This window comes from Bos indicus, chromosome 1, assembly GCF_029378745.1.
Source record: "Bos indicus isolate NIAB-ARS_2022 breed Sahiwal x Tharparkar chromosome 1, NIAB-ARS_B.indTharparkar_mat_pri_1.0, whole genome shotgun sequence".
Lineage (NCBI taxonomy): Eukaryota > Metazoa > Chordata > Mammalia > Artiodactyla > Bovidae > Bos > Bos indicus.
Window position 1 is genome coordinate 69514819 of NC_091760.1, and position 21178 is coordinate 69535996.

General features: G+C 45.4%; 1 protein-coding gene across 31 annotated transcripts in view; it reads left to right on the plus strand.

The window, feature by feature from the left end:
- Positions 1–21178, plus strand: part of KALRN (kalirin RhoGEF kinase) — a 689644-nt gene that overhangs the window by 462678 nt on the left and 205788 nt on the right. For all 31 annotated transcript variants that reach the window (XM_019956772.2, XM_019956779.2, XM_070800327.1 and 28 more), the window contains 7 exons: positions 380–469; positions 4853–4945; positions 10398–10509; positions 12324–12514; positions 12944–13045; positions 14639–14781; positions 17771–17873. In XM_019956772.2, coding sequence (XP_019812331.1) covers positions 380–469; positions 4853–4945; positions 10398–10509; positions 12324–12514; positions 12944–13045; positions 14639–14781; positions 17771–17873 — 834 coding nt within the window. The remainder of the gene's footprint in view (positions 1–379; positions 470–4852; positions 4946–10397; positions 10510–12323; positions 12515–12943; positions 13046–14638; positions 14782–17770; positions 17874–21178) is intronic.

The following is a 21178-nucleotide window of genomic DNA, read 5'->3' on the forward strand; positions in this document are numbered from 1 at the left end:
TTTCGTTTTTAAAGCAAATGCTATCATTTTTCAAGATGGGAAGCAAATTATAGGTAACACTAGAAGCGGGATACTCTCTCAATAAATTCTGTCCAGCTTCAGGACATATTATGATTTGTAAATTGATTTTTCTAATTCTATCTAGTACAGACTAGTTTTTAAATGAACTCTCTTTCAGTGAGCTCTCTTCCCCTGCTGATAAGAAAAAAGCACCCCAAGTTTATTAGGGTAGCACAGGCCTAAAGAGCCCAGGGCATTTGCCACAGGGTTGTCTGTACCAGGCAATATCTAAGGGCTTAACTGCACAGCACTTGATGGCACGGTAAACAGAAGGGAACAACTAATGGATGCTGATCTATTATTATCTTTGTTTTTTTAGGCAGACAAATTTCAGATGTACGTCACCTACTGTAAAAACAAGCCTGATTCCAACCAGCTGATCCTGGAGCATGCAGGCACCTTCTTTGATGTAAGCTGTGAACTTCCATTCTTGAGCCACTGACAAGCAGGTGGAATGCTGTTCTACTTTGAGATTATGGGTTTCTAACTATCCTTTGTTCCTCATTTTTCTTTACTGGCCCCCCCGCAATCCTCTCTCTCATGGATAAAACATGGAAAAAACCAAAACCACTGTTTATCTTTTGTTTTGGGTTTCCCTGGTGGCTCAATAGTAAAGAACCCATGTGCCAAGCAGAAGACACAGGTTTGATTCCCTGAGTCAGGAAGATCCCCTAGAGAAGAAAATGGTAACTCACTCCAGTATTAACTCACTCCAGTATTCTTGCCTAGGAAATCCCATGGACAGAGGAAACTGGCGGGCTACAGTTCATGGGGTTGCAAAAGAGTTGGACACGACTCATAAATAACAAAACAACAATGTTGTGTTTTATTTCATCCCATCTCAAGTGCTGTGGTTTCTGATAAGGCACATTTGCCTGCATATCTCAACATCATGGAGTTGCAAAGAGTCAGACATAAGTGAGCAGCTAAGCACACAACACCAAATCTAGCTAGCCATAAATCTCATGTGTAGAAGAGGTGTACTAGGATGCAGGTGCCAATTAAGATGTTCCATTTCTACCGCGCGCGTGTGTGTGTGTGTGTGCGCAATGCTTAGTCGCTCAGTCATGTCCAACTCTTTGTGACCCCATGGACAGTAGCCCTCCTGTCTCTCTCCATGGGATTCTCCAGACAAGAATACTGGAGTGGGTTGCCGTGCCCTCCTCCAGGGGATCTTCCCATCCCGGGGATTGAACCCAGGTCTCCCACATTGCAGGCAGATTCTTTATCATCTGAGCCACCTCTATAGCTCCTCAAATGCAGGACTTCTCAAAGTGTGGTCTCAGCTCAGCTACATCGTTATCACCTGAGAACTTATTAGAAATGCCTATTTTTGGACACTGCTCCAGATCTATTGAATCAGAATCCCCAGGGCTGGAATGAAACAATCTTGAGTTTTAAGGAGCCCTTCAGGTGACTCTGATGCCCACTCAAGTTTGAGAATCACTAACTACTCTAATACAGTTGTTTCAACCTTGACTGCACCTTGGAATCACCTTAGAGCTATGAAAAATACTGGTTCCAGTCCCAGCCCTGATTGTGTTATGATCAGCCTAGATTTGGCCTGGGCATTGAGATTTTTAAACATTTCCAGGTGAGAGTAACGTGCAGCCAGGGTCGAGCACTTGTTCTGTAGTGGAAGCCAAGAGGAGATTCAGAGCTGATGCACCTTGTCAGGGCCTCTGGTTTTGGGTGAGCACAGTCCTGTTGGCAAATGATGTGTATATGATACTAGTCCCCAGAGAGTGACTTACTGGCTATAACATGAACAGAATCAAATGGATCACTGTAGGATGCATGGAAAGAACAAGGGAGAAGAAAGAAATGAGAATAAAAAAGTGAAGTTCAATGAGAGATAGGTGATAGCAATGATGGCCATTCTGACAGTCATAGCAGAAGTAACAAACACTTGAAATTCAGAAAATTTTAAATGTCCATCAGTCTAACTTTCTGCCTACTCATTCCTTCTCTAAATATTTGAATGTCTACTGTAAGCAAGATAATGTGCCAGGTCCCATGGGGTCACAGACATTCAAACATGGTTCCCATACTCAAGTTTACAAAATAATCCTTCTCTGAGCATCTTTCTAGCCTTACCTGCTGTAACAGAAATGATTCTACAAGTGTCTTGTTGCTCAGTGAAGGAATAATACTTGAATGGGTGAAAACCAGACAAGAAAAAACAGACATGATTTTTAAAGATGGAGTATTACTATGGAAATGGTCCCAAAGTGAAATTTGTGAGGTTTTGTTTAAACTGAAAACTCAAGAAAAGCACTTCTCTGACTTGGTATCAGAAGTTATTGGGTATCATTTTAGATGCCCTTTACTCCTATTCTCTCTCCTTAATAATGTGTTTCTCTTAATATATTTCTGGTTTTTTATCAATAGTATCTAGAAGAGTCTTTTTGAAGTTTTAAATGTACTGTGTCCTGTCTTCCACTTCACATTTTTCTGAACATACATATCCTGTGCTCTGAGTAGGCTGTAGACTCATCTGCCTCCTTATCTTTGCACACACTATTCTCACTGCCTAAGATAGACCGTGAGCCCTTTGCACACACTGCACACAGGCACACATAGACACCCTTAGAAGTCTTCCTATCCTTAAACGGTCACAGTCATGTGTTGCTTCCTACGTGAATCCTTGCCTTTCTCTTTATGTGCAGTATACTTTGTCTCTTTATGGCATTTGTAACCATCTGCCTTTTGAAGGTTACAAATGCCATACTATGCCTTTTGTGAGCTCCTGAGAAGGTTGACTCATGGTTTGCCTGGTTCATTTTTTACATGTTACAGTGTCTGGTGCTAATCTGCATTTTCCTCTCATCCTATATTCCTCATATTCCTGTTTCTAGCCAATTTCTAGGCTTTGATTTATAAGTTGGACATACCCCAAATTTTACACCCTACCCCCCGTTTCTAATATCATGCCTAATAAGCCTGTACATTAGTTGGGGAGGCCAATGCAAGACAGAAAACCAGTCCAGTAGAAGTTCCTGGAGCTTGGCCTAGAGGTGGGGAGAGAGGGCAGCAAATTCTCCTGATGGTTCCCTAAACGTTCCAGAAAGCATCATCTTTGTAGCTTTTTCCCTCCCATCAGAAGAGTTTCCCTAAATGCTATACTTAGAGACCATCTACTTTAGGCCCTCCTTCCATCAGAGATTAAAACCCCAATAAAGACAGCTCTGTTATCCATTACTGTAAAGAAAGCACAGAAAATTCAAGCACCAGAAAGGCCCACACATTGACATGATCCAGCATTTTCTACACCAGACGTAGGAGCTGTGAGGCGGTGATGACTGGTACCCTGCTGATTACTGAGCTTGGTTGGCTGACCCAGCCACTGGACACCACCCCTTCCTTCCTCTCCACATGAAGCCTTCCCAGAACTCGGCATCTTGTTAGAGAGGGAAGCCAGTCAAAGTGCCTTATTGCCTGAGCTCTCCTGCCAAAGCCCCAGATAAGCTCAAAATGTTAATTTGCCCAAATAGGGTCAGGCTGCCAGCTGTTTTGCCCATTTTCCTTGAACAAGTCCTGATATAAACACACAAGTTTAGGGAAGAGGCAAATGAGTGAGAAAATTGCCACCTTCTGGGATAGCTGGAGGAAAATGGAGTGATTTATGACTATTATTATTCCCTTTGCTTCACCTTCCTTCATGGCCCGTAACAAGTCCTACTTTATCTAGGTTTAAAATGTTTCTTGTAATTCTCCCGATGCTTTGTGCTCACTAACCTTCATTTATGGCAAGCCCCCACATTACACACCTGCAGACATAGACGTATGTAGAGGGTACGGTTTGTTTTAGTACCTTCGCAGACATGTGCAGCCATCCTCACAGTCAAGTTTAGAGCGTGTTCATCACCTCATAAGGCATCCCCACACACTCCACCTTATCCTCCCTACACCCCCAGCTCTGAGCAACTGACAATCTATTTTCCATCTCTATAGATTTCCTCTTCTGGACATTTCATTTAAAAATGGAATGATAGGTGTTCTTTTGTGACTGACTTCTTTCACTTAGCATAAGGCTTTCAAGGTTCATCTATGTTGTAGCATGTCTCAGTATTTCATTCTGTTTTATGGCCAAAAAAATACTCTGTTGTATGACTATAATACATTTTGTTTTTTCACTCATCAGTTGATGGACATTTGGGTTATGCCCACCTTTTCACTACTCTTAATAAAATAATACTACTATGAATATTTTGCAGCAGTTTTTTGCGGACATATGTTTTGATTTCTCTTGGGTATATACCCAGGAATGGAATTGTTGGATTGATGGTAATTCTATTTTTACACACTTAGATTTCTGCAATAATCTCTGGACTGGTCTCTGTGTCTCTTTCCCAATCTCTACTCTCTGTGTTGCTATTAGGCTTATATGAGTCTTTCTGAAACATTGTTTTCACCATGTTTTTCTTCTATATAAGATCTGCGAAACTTGACCCTTGAAAAACTCACCATCAAACCCTAATTCATCCTTTTAGCTCTACGCCATCAATGACCCATGTACATCTCGCTTATCTAACTGTATTTTCACTTGTTCCAGAATCTAGGTGTAAGCCTCTCTACTGCTCAGGCACTCATTATCATCTAAAGACACAGTGATGATTTCCTATGTGTTTTGGTTTATACATTTTCCCTTTTTTCCCCTTCCAAGAATAGTTTCTAATCATTTTGTACCTTTTTCTTTTCTCCTCTCTCCTTAACCCTGCCCACCTCCTCCCAGAACACATATGTGCACATGTCCCACCGTGTCTAACAGTGTCCATTTTCATCCCTGTAGGAGATACAGCAGCGGCATGGTCTGGCCAACTCCATTTCTTCCTACCTAATTAAGCCTGTCCAGAGGATTACCAAGTACCAGCTGCTCCTGAAGGTACCTCCCCCCTCTATGTCACCCTGACCACACTGCCAACCAGGTCCAAGGAATCCTAGCTTTGCCCAGGTATGGGAAAGCTTCTACCTGAAGACCTTTCATCTGCCTAGAGCAGAACTTCAGCAATGAGCCCACGCTGCCATTGCTGGCTCCAGACTGCATGTTCTATCCTATGAAATCTCACATGCTTATTTTGTGGGAAAGAGGAGAAATGGAAGCAGGGATGGATTGTGATTGTTTTCATATCCACCACTGCACATCTCCTAGTGACTGCCACCCCAGACAGTGGTGGGTACACAGAGACTCTCCCGTCCTTCCCTTCTGGGCAGATTCCTCCTGGTGGCCCTTGCTTTGTAGGATCCAGGATCAAGGTCTTAGGGTCAGTGCCAGCATGGGCAGTGGAGGCCCAGGGCAGCACCTATCATTGCCTTTATCTCTGTTTGTCTAGACTAGGAGATTTTAAAGAGGAAATAGTTTGAAAGTACATACAAAGACACAATGACAACTCTGTATCTGTAGGCTCCTACGTGTTACGGGTTCTTCTAGAGCCAACCAGGAGATATGTTTTTTCTCCCAATCCTTTTCTTTAAGAGTCAAATCATCAAATTATATAAAATACTATGTGATTTGGGCTGATTCTTCTCAGAGAAGAATACACTAACAGTCTGAAAATGTGACACTTCTCAAAGAAAGCCTGGGAAGTCTATATCTTAGGCAGTTATATAAGTGTATCTACATTAACTCTTAATGTGTAAGGGTGGAGTTTTCCCTAAGTTTGACTATATTTCTGGTCACTTCTCAAATGCAAAAAAAGGATTGTGAGAAGCATGTCGTAAGTAGTATAGTTCTAGAGAAACTCTGATGAAATTCAGTTCTATGAGATGCTTGCTGAACCTCACATTTCCTAGCTGCTTCAGTAAACCTGAAAACCAGTCTTGTTCCAAATCTAGATTCTAGTCATGTTGAAGTGCGCCCGCCTTTCCTGTCTGTGGCGTCCTACTGACTTAGCACCTGTAGTTCTGTGATGAGAAGAGTGGGGGCAGCAGTGAGCCCCGCCCCAACCTCTCTTCTCTCTTCTGGGTTAGGACTGGGTCTTATGTCATCCTTATTTTTCAGCCCTGTCCTTCAAACCTTCACCTTCCTCAACTTCAGGACTTCACTTCCAGGCACTCCAGCCTGCCAACCCTGCAGAAAATGACTTAGAGAATCACCACAGGGCATCCATGCCTTTGGCCTTTACTGAGGACTAGTGTCAGAAATAACTATGTGCAGACCATCACAGCTGTTCGGGTAGAACTTTGAAGATGCCATTCTGTTTTTGAAGTTTCTTATATAAAGACTCACAAAAATTCTCCCAAGATCTCAGCGTAGGGCATGGATATTCTTTCCTGAAAAATTGGTGTGCCAGACAGTCAGTCAGTTCAGTCACTCCATCGTGTCCAACTCTTTGTGACCCCATGGACTGCATCATGCCAGGCTTCCCTGTCCGTCACCAACCCCTGGAGTTTACTCAAACTCATGCCCATGAGTCGGTGATGCCATCTAACTATCTCATCCTCAGTTGTCCCCTTCTCCTCCTGCCTTAAGTCTTTCCCAGCATCAGGGTCTTTTCCAATGAGTCAGTTCTTTGCATCATGTGGCCAAAGTATTGGAGCTTCAGCATCAGTCCTTCCAATGAACACCCAGGACTGATCTCCTTTAGGATGGACTGATTGGATCTCCTTGCTGTCCAAGGGACTCTCAAGAGTCTTCTCCAACACCAAAGTTCAAAAACATCAATTCTTTGGTGCTCAGCTTTCTTTATAGGCCAACTCACACATCCATACATGACTACTGGAAAAACCATAGCTTTGACTAGACAGACCTTGTTTGACAAAGTAATGTCTCTGCTCTTTAATCACAAGAACTTGAGGTCCTTCTTTGCCTTTGACTGTCAGATAGTGTCTAGTTTTATGGTTACTTACAGGAGTTTCTCCTTACCCCAGAGGTGGGGAACAATCTTCTATCCTGGATTCTGACAAAACATTTGAGTAAGCATAATGAATGGGCAGTTGGATGGAGTAGGGTTATAGATTTAAATGAAAAGTACTGTACTGTTGGGCTTCCCTGGTGGCTTAGTGGTAAAGAATCCTGTCAATGTAGGAGACCCAGGTTTGATCCCTAGGTCGAGAAGATCCCCTGGAGGAAGAAATGACAACCCACTCCATTATTCTTGCCTGGGAAATCCCATGGACAGAGGAACCTGGTGGGCTACAGTCCATGGGGTCACAAAAGAGTCAGACACGACTTAGCAACTAAATAGCAGCAATAACAACTGTATATAATTATCCTCTCCTTCCCTAGCCCACATGATGTATGACCTTTCTAAATGATTATTATTATACAAGATTTTTGTGTGTGTGGTTTTCAAACTTAAGTATTTCCAAAGCTCTTTCAGGAATTAGTGGGGTTGTGAATTTTTTTTAAATAAAATAAAACTGACTCACCCATCCACACTGCCACAGTCTCCAGTCAATTAGGCCCCAGTTCTAAGAGAAATATAAGTTTTCACCCCTCTTTGTTAATCCCTAAGGCTGAAGTTCCTAGGATGAATTTTGTGCCTTGGGCAAGGGAGAGATGTGGACAACAGATAGGCTGCCCTGTGCTTTGCTTTAGGCAGATGGAAGGGTGGGCTCTGGGCTTTAACTCTGTGATTAGCTGTTTTAGAAAGAGAAGACTATGCAGGTAACTGAGAGAGAAGACAGTAAAGTAGGGGGAATTTGCTGTAGAAATGTTTTAAAGTTATTTGGGGAAGAAGAGACTTAGTAAGATAATTTTAACCTCTTTCAAATGTGCTTGTAGCCGAGTGCTTGCTGAGTAAAAGAAAAATAGTTTACTGAGCTTTTACTATAAATAAATAATATGGGATTTATTTTCTCATTTAAGTCAGCTTTATTCCAAGTAATGCTAAGTCACTTCAGTCGTGTCTGACTCTGTGCGACCCCATAGACGGCAGCCCACCAGGCTCCCCCGTCCCTGGGATTCTCCAGGCAAGAACACTGGAGTGGGTTGCCATTTCCTTCTCCAATGCATGAAAGTGAAGAGTGAAAGTGAAGTCGCTTAGTCGTGTCCGACTTTTAGCGACCCCATGGACTGCAGCCTACCAGGCTCCTCCGTCTATGGGATTTTCCAGGCAAGAGTGGGGTGCCATTGCCTTCTCCATTATTCCAAGTAAGCGGATATTTAATTATCAGTATCCTCTGGAGTTCCTCCCTTTAGGTGTTGCATAAAAGTGAAAGTCAGAGTGTTCAATATTCTCTGTGTAAATCTGCTACAGCTGTCCTTTTCAGTCTAAATTAAATGTGGAGCTTTCTCCGTTTCATAAACTATAGCAGAGATCTGAGGAGAACTCATTGGTTTTGCTGGTTGGTTGGTGGACATGCCAAATTGCTTTGGGAGGTTAAAGTAATTGGTGTTTTATGTTACCAACTGTAGCCTATTTCTTATTTCCCTCTTATGTTTCTGCCTAGAAATTCCTTTGATGATATATGAGAACCGGTTGGGAGGGTTAAAATTAGGTAAGGGAAGAGAACTTAAGGTTGGCAGAAGTAAATGCAGCTTTCTGAACAATGATGCTGTTACACTGACTGGAACCAAAGACAGAGCTGAGAAATGATCTGGTCTACCTCCCAAGCGTCTGCTCTAGGCGGTGTATCTCTTCTTCGGACACTCAGAGCTCCCTTCTTCATGTGGGAAGATAACATAAAGGCCTGGATTTTCATATCAGATGATCACTAATCAGATATTTACTTTACTAATAATTTCAAAGATACAGATAATCCAAGACAGAGATAAAACACAGAAGTCCAGGACCACCAAAAGCTCCAAGACCTTTCTTACAACATCAGGATATGCTGAGATCTTGATTGGCATGCAAAGTTTCTAAATGATGTGTGTTGCATCCTATCACTTACCCTGAAGAGAGCCATTTCATCATGAAATGTAATCACTTTTTACTTAGTTGTGTAACTTATTTGATACTTTCCAGGGAGCCATTGATTGTAGGTTTGTCTACCATAAGAAGTCATAGACAGGCCAGAGAGATCCTACTAAAAGCACACCATAAATAAGGAGTCTCCTGCTGGCAGGTACCATTAGTTTGTCAGGAGGTCTGTCATTGATGTGTTTATAAGGTTTGGTCTTGTCAACTTTCTTTCTTTCCTGGAAGTGCATCCCCACCCATCCACCCATTCCCTGTCTTCCCCCTCCCCAGAAGGGGGAAGTATGGTTTGTAGATCTGTTGCTTAACTTCTTCCTTTCCAGAGTCAAAGTGAGCAAGATATGATAACCCTGATAGGAAAAGTGAAAGCCAGCATTCCTCTGGTTTGAGTGAAATCATTTCAAATGGTCTTTATGGTTACTAGGATAGTTGGAAATTATCTTTTCTCCATCAACCAGATATTATATATCTTTTATGGAAAGGGTAAAGACCTAGTCTCCAATGGAGATGTTAAAGAGAGAGCATGGTCCAGGAGGACAGGGGGAAGGCAGGTTGGCCTGGTGGATGGAGTACTGGATTTGGATTCAAGAGACCTGGATTCAAGCCTCTACATGGCCTCCAATGAGTTCTATAACCTGGGCAAAACCCATGTCCCTCTTGAGCACAGTGTCCTCATTTGACAATCCAGGGACTAGTCCATGATCCTATCTGTTGGCCCTGGGCCGACATCTAATACATATAATCTAAAAATCTTTTAGGACTCTGAAAAGCTATAGACCTATACTTTCCATAATCCCTAGTTGTTCCCAGTGTGGAAGAAGTCATTCAGGTGGTAGAGGTGTGTCAATAAACGTGGTGCTGGAGGTTGGCGTGCAGTGATGTGTGAGTGCTGTGTGTCCTCTATGATCGCATAGTACTGCACCTCTGTTTGTATGTTTTGCCAGGGGTATTCCCTGACCTCAGGTTAGTTGGGTGACAGAGAATACCCTAGTTGCTCACTTCTAGTGCCAGCCACTTGGGAGTTGGGTTGAGTTAGTTGGATTAGATTGAGCTGAGGAAACTCAGTCTGGGAAAAGCATGGTGGTTGAATTCTTTGGTGATAACCTCTCCACCCCAGAGGGGTTCCCAGAGGGGACCATCACAGACAATGAAGCTAGCTTCCCTGGTGACTCAGACAGTAAAGAATCCACCTGCAATGTGGGAGACCTGTGTTCAATCCCTGGGTTGGGAAGATCCCCTGGAGGAGGGCGTGACAACCCACTCCAGCATCCTTGCCTGGAGAATCCCCATGGACAGAGGAGCCTGGTGGGCTACAGTCCATGGGGTTGCAAGGAGATGGACAGAACTGAGTGACTAAGCACACAGCACATAATTCCTTGAGGAACTGGTATATAATTGCCTTGAGGGGTTAGGTAGTGGGAGGCTGGGGAAGCTGGGGGAAACTGTTCTAACTGTGTCTGGACCTTTTCACAGGAACTTTTAACTTGCTGTGAAGAAGGAAAAGGGGAGCTCAAGGAAGGCCTGGAGGTGATGCTTAGTGTCCCAAAGAGAGCCAACGATGCCATGCACGTCAGCATGCTGGAAGGTACCTGTGCACTCAGCCTCCCGGGGAGCCTTCTCCTTTCCTAAAGCTGTGGAACTGGCGTCATGGGGGGAAGTGGTGTGAAGTCATGCAGAGTGCCAGGCTGGAAGAGAGGAGAAATGGCAAGTTGTTCCATAGGTCCTGGGGAAGTGTGAGAGGAGATCCACAGGGGCCAGCTCAGCTATCACCTGCCTCCAGGTAGCCCCAGGCCTGTGTCGCATCAGATATGTGGACAACCTGCTGCCTGAGAGCCAGAGTAGGACAAGCCATCATCATCCTTACTGTAAAGGTGTGAAAACCCTGACCCATAGCAGTCCTGTTCATCTGCATAGCATCTGCATCGCACTTGTCATCATAATAAGCAGAAATCCTGCACGCGCGCGCGTGCGCACACACACACACACACACACACACACTCTGTCTTTAGCCTTGTCCTTCTCTCTTTTTTATTCTTTTAAAACACATATAACATAAAGGTTACCATCTTAACCATTTTTAAATGTACACTTCAGTGGCATCAAGTACATTCATGTCAGTGTGCAACTACCCTCACCCATTCGTAGCAGGTGAGTCAAGTCCAGCCAGATAAAACTGAGGGGACTTTGTCAAAGCTCCTTCAGTCCACTGGAACCATGTTCTAGGGACCCAGAAACCTGGCATAGAGACAATAAAGCACTCCCAACACCACAAAACCCAGCAGATGAGGGCAGAGCAGCCATGGTCAAAACTGTTAGATGAGTTAATATTCCATATCCCAACCTGGGCTGGCAAACAGGTGAGATAAGGGAGGCAAGTCTTCTTTGTAGTACATAGTAACCCTGTGGGGCATTCCTCTCTTGAAGACCACTTTTCCTTCCGTGCCCCTTACCCCAGCACTGCCAAAGACTTGGTCTGGTTTCAGTATATCCTGACCACTCTTAACACGGGAAGCCCACTTCTTCATGCAGAGGAGCCATGATTACCTTCTCCAGACTGAGCACTAACTATCTGCATCTATTCCTAGTATCTCACCTTCTCCACCTCCTACTCTTCTGTTCACACCTGCTCCCCACCCCTCCCCCACGTCTGCCTCTCTGAGCACCTTCTCCTCCAGCCTGTCCCTGACCTGTATTCTGGATCCAGGTACTTCAGGTGGGCTCTATGGACCAACAGCAGCAGCACCTGAGAGCTTGTTTAAAAGTGCAAATTCATGGGCTCCACCCCACTCCTACCGAATCCCAGTCTTTTAGGGATTGAAGAATTGATTATGTGTTTTCATAATCAATATAGGTGATTCTTGTACACAATAAAGTTTCAGAACCTCTGTTAAAATGATACGAATATAAATTGCTGAAGGCTTGTGCACCGCATAGTACAGGAGCTATCAAAGGGAAGTCCTAGGAATGGAGCATAAGAAATGAGGAAATGAAGTGACAACAAATGGAGTGGAGTCGGGGGCACGCAGGCAGTGTGTGTCGTCAGCCCCATTCTGGGCTCCAGGTCAGCTACAGCGGGAGCTGTGGAGGGAGAAGGAGAGATGGCGTTTGCCCTTGCAGGCACTCCCCGGCTGGCAGAAGGCTGGGGGAGACTGCTCTGGAGCTCTGCGTGAGATTCCCCTGACATTGGTTCGGTAGAGGAGACCTGGGGCAGAAAGGGGGTCTGATCCCAGTGCCATAGAGCTGTCCTCTGAGGTGTGCAGGAGCCACAGGAATCAGCCTGAGAGAAAAGTGTGGGAGCTGAGGGGTCCCTGTCAGGAAGCCTGCCTCCAAGAGGGGACTGGAGCAAGGGGCCCACATGTGGTGGAGAAATCACACAGACTGGAAACGGGTTTTTTTCAGGGTTCGACGAGAACCTGGACGTGCAGGGGGAGCTGATTTTACAAGATGCCTTTCAAGTGTGGGACCCCAAGTCGCTGATCCGGAAAGGGCGGGAGCGACACCTATTCCTCTTTGAGATCTCCTTGGTTTTCAGCAAGGAGATCAAAGACTCTTCAGGACACACAAAATATGTTTACAAGAACAAGCTACTGGTAGGTGGGGCAGGTGGGGTCAGACGAGTCTCCCCATTTGCTAGCTCCCTTGGGCAGGAAGGGATCTTGTACACTCTGCTCGTCTCTCCCCTGGTGCCACACCAACACCATCCTGGACAAGCGAAAGGCATCCTAGTTGGAAAGTGCCCCCTCAGCCCACTTCCGCATCTTAGAGCTCACCTTTCTTCTTCCTGTTGGCGTGGGCGCCTCCCTCTTCACCCTCCCTCCCTGCTACCTGCTCATCAGGCACGTGCCTGTAGGTCCTTTCATCCTGGGTAGAAGAACAGAACATCTGGTCTGTTTAAGTTTGATTGACAGAGCCCCTCCCTCGGTCCTCTCCTCTCTGTTGCCTTTCCCTTCCCACCCCAGCCCTAAGTCTCCCCACCGCCCTCCCCTTCCCCGCCTCTCACAGGCATTTCCTGTCTACAGACCTCAGAGCTGGGTGTGACCGAACACGTAGAGGGCGATCCCTGCAAATTCGCCTTGTGGTCTGGGCGCACCCCATCCTCAGACAATAAAACAGTGCTGAAAGTAAGTATTGCTCTCTGCTGGGCACAAGACCAGGGTTGGGGGTAACCAAAGGGGGCTTAGAGGGATGTGGGCAGGATATGCCTAAAAGCTGGGGCCTCTGGGCTTCCCTCAGGAGGGCAGCCCCACATGGATGTTCAGACACAAATTCTATCATGAAAGTAGCCTAAAATCTCAGACTACTGGTCTCTAAGTCCAGGTACTTGTTGGCGTGTGGAAGGAAGAAGGCAGGGAATGGCCTTAGTGGGGCCCACTTAAATATGTTCTGCCCATGTGGCCACTTCAAGTGTCAAGGATGACAACTGACCTTTGGCAAAAGTCACCTTGTTTTGCTCTACATTCATTCAACATTTCTTTCCTGAACACCTTCCGCATATAAGGTATTCTGCTCAGTGGAGGCTGTGTGTGAGATATAGACCCTTACATTCTAGAAACTCTAGTGAATCATACGAGCGAGCATGGGAACTAGGCCGATTGAGAGGAGTGTTGAGAAGGGTCCCTAAGGAGTCCCCTCAGCTCCCCAGAGTACACATCACGGGGAGCTGAGTGAGCACTTGTGGTCACGTTAGTGAAACCGAGGACAGATCCTGCACGTGGCACATCCATCAGTTGTGTGCTTCTCAGGGAAGTGCTCATCACCAAGGAAGACATGGGCCAGCCCTGAGCAAGCTTCACACTTGTTCACTCTGAGTTGTCAGCATGGCTGCTGCCCGGCATGAGGAAGAAGTACCTAAACAGACTTCCATGAAGACAAATGGGGTATTCATGGAGTGACAGCAGTGCCTTCAATTAACAGGTTTACTAGCCTAAAAACCTGGGACCAACGCAGTCAGTACAAGCCTATGTAGTCATATGGGCGTTGGACTTATATCCAGGTTCGATATAAGTGTATCTGAGTTAGACCAGTATATCCAGGTCTATATATCCACTTGGTAAGTGGCTGCTGCCTCCAAACACCCCCTTGTTGCCCCTCCTGTGTTCTCCAGACCTCCCCAGAATCCAGTAACTGAAGTGTTAATCCTTGGTCCAGCAGGGGCAGATATCACTGTTGTTCAGTGCCTCCAAAGTTATTAAATACTTTGAAAATGACCCTGTCGAAGTTTGCATTGAGTCTTGAGGTCAGAGCCCTGTTCAAGGAGTTGGAAAAGCATGTCCGTGGGATTGAAGTCACAAGTATAAAACCGGGGGTGGGGGGATGATTTGGGAGAATGGCACTAAAACATGTATAATATCATATAAGAAACGAATCGCCAGTCCAGGTTCGATGCAGGATACAGGAAGCTTGGGGCTGGTGCACTGGGATGACCCAGAGGGATGGTATGGGGAGGGAGGTGGGAGGGGGGTTCAGGATGGGGAACACATGTATACCTGTGGCGGATGCATGTTGATGTATGGCAAAACCAATACAATATTGTAAAGTAAAAAATAATAATAATAACAATAATAAAAAATTAAAAATAAAACAGAGAAATAAACCCCTCCAACATTTGATATCCTTGACCAATGATGGATTAAGCCTGCAAGAGAAGGGTTGAGAACTGTTTCGGTGGATTGAGGGAAATGAGGTTCTTACTGTCTCTCCCTGTGGCACTGCAGGCCTCCAACATAGAAACCAAGCAGGAGTGGATCAAGAACATTCGAGAGGTGATTCAAGAAAGGATCATTCACCTGAAAGGAGCTTTGAAGGAGCCAATTCAGCTCCCCAAAACACCAGCCAAACAGAGGAACAACAGTAAGAGGTAACCAGGGTCTCTGCCCCTAGCACAGCCTCACAGGCTTCAGGGAGCGGGGCTGGGCAAACCTTTGCTTCTGTGGGGGTGGTGCACCCCTCTCTGTGACACCCCACTGAATTCTACCTAAGAGGAGTCACCTCCTCTTAAGCACCTCACCCATCACTGTCAGTTATACTCAGCAGAGCTTCAGTGAGCACCTGAGTGTGTTGGGTACCCCAGGAATATAAAAGGGAGTCCATTCGCTCAAGAACCATCTGACAGGCATGTTTCACACGTGGGATAATTAAACAAGAAGAGCCAGGACCACCGGTAGGGACGGGAAATGCTGCAGGCATCACGGAGAGAGGACTTGTGATGGGCACTAGAGTGAAGTGTATGGGGAAGGCTTTGGGAGGGAGGTGGCTGAGGGGAGGGCTCTCTGGACCGGCTAGACAGCGAAGGGCTGTGACGGGCAGGGGTATGCCGTCACTGCAGCTCTTACTCTACACCCCAACCCCTGCCAAGCCCTCATCTTCTTTCATTTGAGGCAAGCCTTGTGATTGGGCAGAAGATGACTTTTTTTAAAATATCTTCATCTCTCTGGGTCCTTCTGAATCCCAGTTTTCCCTATACCAGTGGGTGACTGCTTAAGTATTTCTTTCTCAAGTCTCCTTGTGACAGTCACTTTCAATGACTCTTTGGAGGGCACTTTAAAAGAAAGAATAGAAAAACTTCATGTCAATTTTGGAAAACTTGAAAAAGAAAAAGTAAAAACAGAGTTCTGGAGGTTATGGATGTTGGTGATAACAGGCTGTCTTCTCTCCTATTCATGAATGGAATAAATTCAGAAGATTTAGTTGACCCTTTGGTACCAGCCAGCATACACAAGCCAGGGAGCCACCAGGAGAGATGGTAGTCAAAAGAAGGGTGTGGCTAAGGTAGAGAGAGATTCCCCCAGGGGCAGGAGCCTCAGGACATGCATGGCCAGGATAAGGCCCCTTCTAGGTGCTGAAAGAACAGTTATGACTGTGCTGGGGAGGGGTTATTTTCAGTTACCTGTGTCAGGGTAAGGGGCACAATTAGTTTAGTGCTAGAGACGGATCCTTCTGTAGCGAGTCTTTACTTCAATAAAAGAGAGAATGAAAAACAGTTATAAGGAAGTCAAGGTCCAGAACCTTGGTGGGAAAGGATATTCAGGCAAGGCTGTCCAGGGAAAGAGCCCCTTTCTCCTCTAGTAGAATTTGAGCATTTCTAGAACATGGGATGGACATACCTTGGAAATGCCTCATGCCTTGCCTTGGTCGTTGTCAGGTGATGAGAGAGTGAGAAACCTTGGTGGACTCTGCAGAGAACAGCCAGGTGTTGTGTTATTTCATTAGCTTGGCTCCCTATATATGGGGACAGAGTTTACAGAGGAATGGGTTGGCTTGGGGAATACTTCCTACCCTCCTGGCTAGGCTCCTCACCTTCCCCAGAACTAGCTTCATCTGGAGTGGACCAGAAGGTCCTGCAATGGGCCAGAATAGTAGGAAGCAGGAAGTACAGCCAGCTCGGAACTATCTACAAATGGTGGGGAGCAGTGTTCCAGATATCTAAAATAACAGATGATCTAAATGTCCTTTATTTTTGGTTTTGAAACGCATCACGTAATTTTTTTTTACAGCAGATTTTCCTTCCTACGAACGTGTGGCTTATATTATTAAAATAAGTTGGCATTTCCCAAGCCCACAAGTGGTGGTGAGAAAACAGTCAACTTAGAATTATTCTGAGTGGGAGAAACTTCTTATGATTAGCACTCTCTGTGTATGTACATATGCATCACATGTATGCACACATGCACACACATGTCCATGTTCTCCCACACTGTAGATTTTAATTGTGTAGACTTTGATGAGACAGCTTCAATAAATGTTGCCCATGGAGTAACACTCTTGGGCAGTGAGTTCCCATTTCCCCTAAGGCCATATTTTTCTAAAGTAGCAGCAGGGGTATGACTTTCACATAGACCCCCCATAGGAAGTGCTGTCATTTCCTGTGCTGATTTATCCAACCCCTGGCCCACACCTCCAGTTTTTCCTGACATGGACCCTTTGGCTTTCACCAGTTGCCAGACCGCTAAGGCCCCTTGGCCCAGCCTTTGTGTTCAGTATGGGATTGGGACCCAGTTGTAAAGCAGCAGAGTTGAGGGAGCATGTGAATGAAATGGTCCAGGGGCCTAGGAAGGGGTCCAAAGGCCAGGAGTACACTTGGGAGACTGTCCTGTCAGACCCTCAGGAGCACAGCTGGCTCCAGAGCTGCTGCGGAGTCTGTGACTGTCCTCTTATCTTTGAGAAGATGCCTTGGCTTTCTATGTTATAAGAAGTCATCATAAATAAGCATGCGATCAGTAAGACCCACCAAAATGAAGGCAATAAACTCTTCCTCCAGACACAGGAGTTGAGGGTCCAACATAAGGACCTTCCCAAGGATCATCTCCCCTGGAGAAAATATCCCACCCAATTTTCTTAAGCAAAAGAAGCACAGGTCAAAAAAAATTCTTCTCAGTTCTGTTCTCTTTATAAGCCAGCTATAAACCACCCCCATCCTGTTACAGCACGCACAAAATCTATTTGAATGCCCTGAGCTCTGGGATTGTTGCAGATGACCCAGACAGTTGGAGAGAAGCCTAGGTTCTAAGCAGGTGCTTAGAAGCAGGTGCTTCTCCCTACTGGCTATTATAGACCCATTCCTAGTGAAAATAAATAGCTGCCCCCTCTGTACCATGGGCCAGAAGAGTTATAGAGAGTCATTTTGTATTCAGTTATCAACATAGTGATTATGTATTTGCTAAGCGCAAGAAGTGACATCATTGAAAATCACATGGGACTGCTTCCTTTAGTGGGATAATTTTAGACAAATCCCTGCTAAAAAGTGCTAAGGCTCTGCTCTGCCAGACCAGCTGGAAATCCTTGTGTGCTCTAAACCCACAGTTGTTCCCCCCACCCCCACCCCTGCTGTTTTTCTCTTCTTCCTGCAGGGATGGAGTGGAGGATGTTGACAGCCAGGGGGATGGGAGCAGCCAGCCAGACACCATCTCCATTGCCTCTAGGACCTCCCAGAACACAGCGGACAGTGACAAGGTAGGCCAGTGCCCCAACCTTCCTCCCCAAGACTTCCTACTGGCTGAACCATTCCTGAAGGCCACCCATGGAGGAATGTCTCCCATGGTGGAGCCTGACCTCAGTAGCCAGTGGTCTTTGTGGCGGCCAGAGGGGAAAGAGCTGGAGGGCTGGAGGAGATATGCTACAGCCAACCTTCCTCCCCAAGACTTCCTACTGGCTTAACCACTCCTGGAGGGCCACCCATGGGGGAATGTCTCCCACGGTGGAACCTGACCTCAGTAGCCAGTGGCCTTTGTGGCGGCCAGAGGGAAAGAGCTGGAGGACTGGAGGAGATATGCTACAGCGTGGAGATTTTGTCTGAGGGGACAGAAGATTGAGGGGCCAGCCAGCCCTCTCATGCCATCAAAGCTTAGCAGCACTGGGTAGAGTGGAGAGCGAGTCTGGGTTTCCTCTCCTGAGATGCCCCAGTGGCACTTATTAGGCTGTGCTTTCTGGGAGACTGGAACTCAGGAAGCTGAGACTGGGATAGTTTCCAGAGACCTTAGTGGCTGTGACTGGCTCATCCCAAAGTTATACCAAGACCAGTGACTTTGGAAATGGCCACAGAGATGCCAGTTGGAAGGGGCCTCCTGTCTGAAGGCACTCTGGTGAAAACGATGCCTTTCTCTGGCCAGAGTACTGGGGTTCAGTTCCTAAGGGACAGAGGACCAGGAAGTGATGTTTGAAAAAATGTGGAGGGATGTAGTTGTCTCAGGAGAAAACCTGGTCACTTGCTCTCTTACATTTTGGAGCAAGTGAGTAAGAGGAACTCTGATGAGGAGCCAAAGAAAGGAGAATGTAGCAGAGACTCGGAGTGTTTGCTCAAGCCACGGGAGGAGTTCAGTGGTCTGAATGTGCATCAGGAGCCGGGGAAGGTTCTGTCTCTGACCCTCCTCTCATCTGTTTACCTGAAGGTCAGAAGAGTATGAGATGATCCTTTTCTGAATATTAGGGATTTTATTAATAAAGATAGGGGTTTTCAAAGGCTAATTGATCCTAGTTTCTAGACTGAGTATTTTGGCCTTAGTCCTCCAGCCTCAGGCAACATGCTGTGTCCTGACTTTATTTCAGTTTTCTAAATTAGGGACACTTTTTTTTAGGATAATCTGCATTTATTAGGATTTTTCCAAATTTTTTTTTTTTTCTTACTGGAAACTTCCTAAGATCATGGTGCAAAATCATTCTCTAGACTAGTGTTCAAGGACATGCAGGGTAATCAATTCTATTTGACATCCTGCTTTCATTTTTGACTATCAGAGTAGATGGAAAACTGGATTTTTCTACTTGTTAAACATACAAAGAAAACTATTTCTGTACTCCCTTTCTCCTCCCATTGGTTGTTTAGAAGTATAACCTAGAGTATCCTATGAATGAAAGTGTTTCTTTTTAAGCAGTCAGTGGGTGGTAAGTGATCATGTTTCCCATGTTCAGCCTAGCAGCCTATTAGTTCCATGGTGGTCATCCGGGGGATGCTTCCCTTCAGGCTGCTACTTTGTCTTCCGTATGGCCCTTAGACACCTCCGCCAAAGAGTTGTCTTAGGAAGCCTCCACTCCAGCCTTTCCTTGTCTTCTAGCAGGGTGATTGCAGTTAGAGTAGATCACTTCTGACAGCAGCCACTTCTTTATTAATGAGGAACCCTGATAGTTACACGTTATTCACAAGTGAGGAAACTGATGCCAAAAAGTCTGAGTGACTCACCTAAGAAAATCCTAGCAGCGAGTAGAAAAGCAGAAACTAGAACCCATGTCTCCCTGATTCACTGTCATGTTTTCTCCTCGCTCTAAAAGTCAAAGCTTTGAGCTCCCAGTGCTAAGATGAACTCAGCTAGTAGGTCCTTCTTCACATTCCACAAAACTTCCAGGCACATACTCGTGAAAAAGCACCCACCACGTGCCAAGCTCTGTGCTGGATACTGTAGAGACATGTGGACTCTTTGTTGAGTGTGAATTCTTATTTGTGTAATTTTCGTTTCATGTATGTCTCTATAGCCAGGCTCTTAAGCCCTGATGAGGGCAGGGGTTATGTCTGTCTGTTTCACGGCTGTCCCCTCGGCACATAGCACACAGGGATGCTCAGGAAGTACTTGGGGAATGAACAGAGCAGGCAGGGAACTCTAGAATGAAGAAGAAGCTGAAACAGGTGGTCTGAAAGCAGCCAAACATACAAATAGTGTATTTATAAATATGCTAAAGAAACCTGGAAGTTTCCTTACTTCAAGCAAAAAGCTTTGATCAGCTGGAAGACTGGTCAATTCCCAATTACCTTCTCAGCCTTTGGGAAATATGAGCAGTAGGTTGGAAGATGAAGAGAGATTCTGTGTTCCGCCAGGAAACCTGGAAAATCACTTAGGAACAGTCAAATAAAGGGAGGGCCTGTCTGCAACCATGTACCGTAATTAGAATGTTCTTACTCTTCTAACACTAAGCAGTGAGAATGGGACAGCCATGTGTCCCTTTGACCTGCACTGCCCTTCATCAGAGAAACTGTTTATTGGTATCTTTGAATTTATAAATGTTATCAACAGTGTTAAATTTTCCCCCTAACTATACCACAAGACCTGGAAACTAGTCTTCACTGGTTTCCAAGGAGTCAGCTGAGTAGACTCTGAAGAAGAGAAAGAGAAAACAGGTTAATTCAGGTAGGCTGAGTCATATTCAGCAGGAGGGCAGACAAGATGACTGTGGGGAAGGGACAGGGCAGAGATACCTCATAGAGATCAGGGTTATTTTAACAGTGAGTTTCTAGAAAAGCCCCAGTCTTTTTCTTCTAATCCAGAGGAATGAGAATAGTAGAACTGTGGGCTGGATAGATGGTGAACATAACCATCAAAGGGCCAGGACGGATGGCCTTCGGGACCTGTGGGACCCTAAGACACCTCTGCAATCACTTTATGTGTCCTCTGTGTGTGGGGTAGGGTAGAAGGAGTGTGGACACACCTGGGCTCAAATACCAGCTCTGGCACTTGCCCTTTGTGTCACGTTGCACGAGTTATTGCACCTTAATCTCCCAATCTATAAAACAAAGATAATACCCATCTCACTGAGTCTTTGGGAAGGTTAAGTAAAATATGTTTAGTTGTTACCTATTAGACACTCAGTAAAGATTAACTTTCGATCTTATTAGAAAGGAAATAGAAAGCTAGAGACTGTGAATAAGAGTACTTGATTATTTAGCAGATTAAAGATCTTTGGAAGTTCTTGAATAGAGTTCTGCCCTCCAGGTCCATGGTTCATTAAATGTCAAAAAGTTTTTTCTATATTAGACCTAAAGGGACATAGCTTCA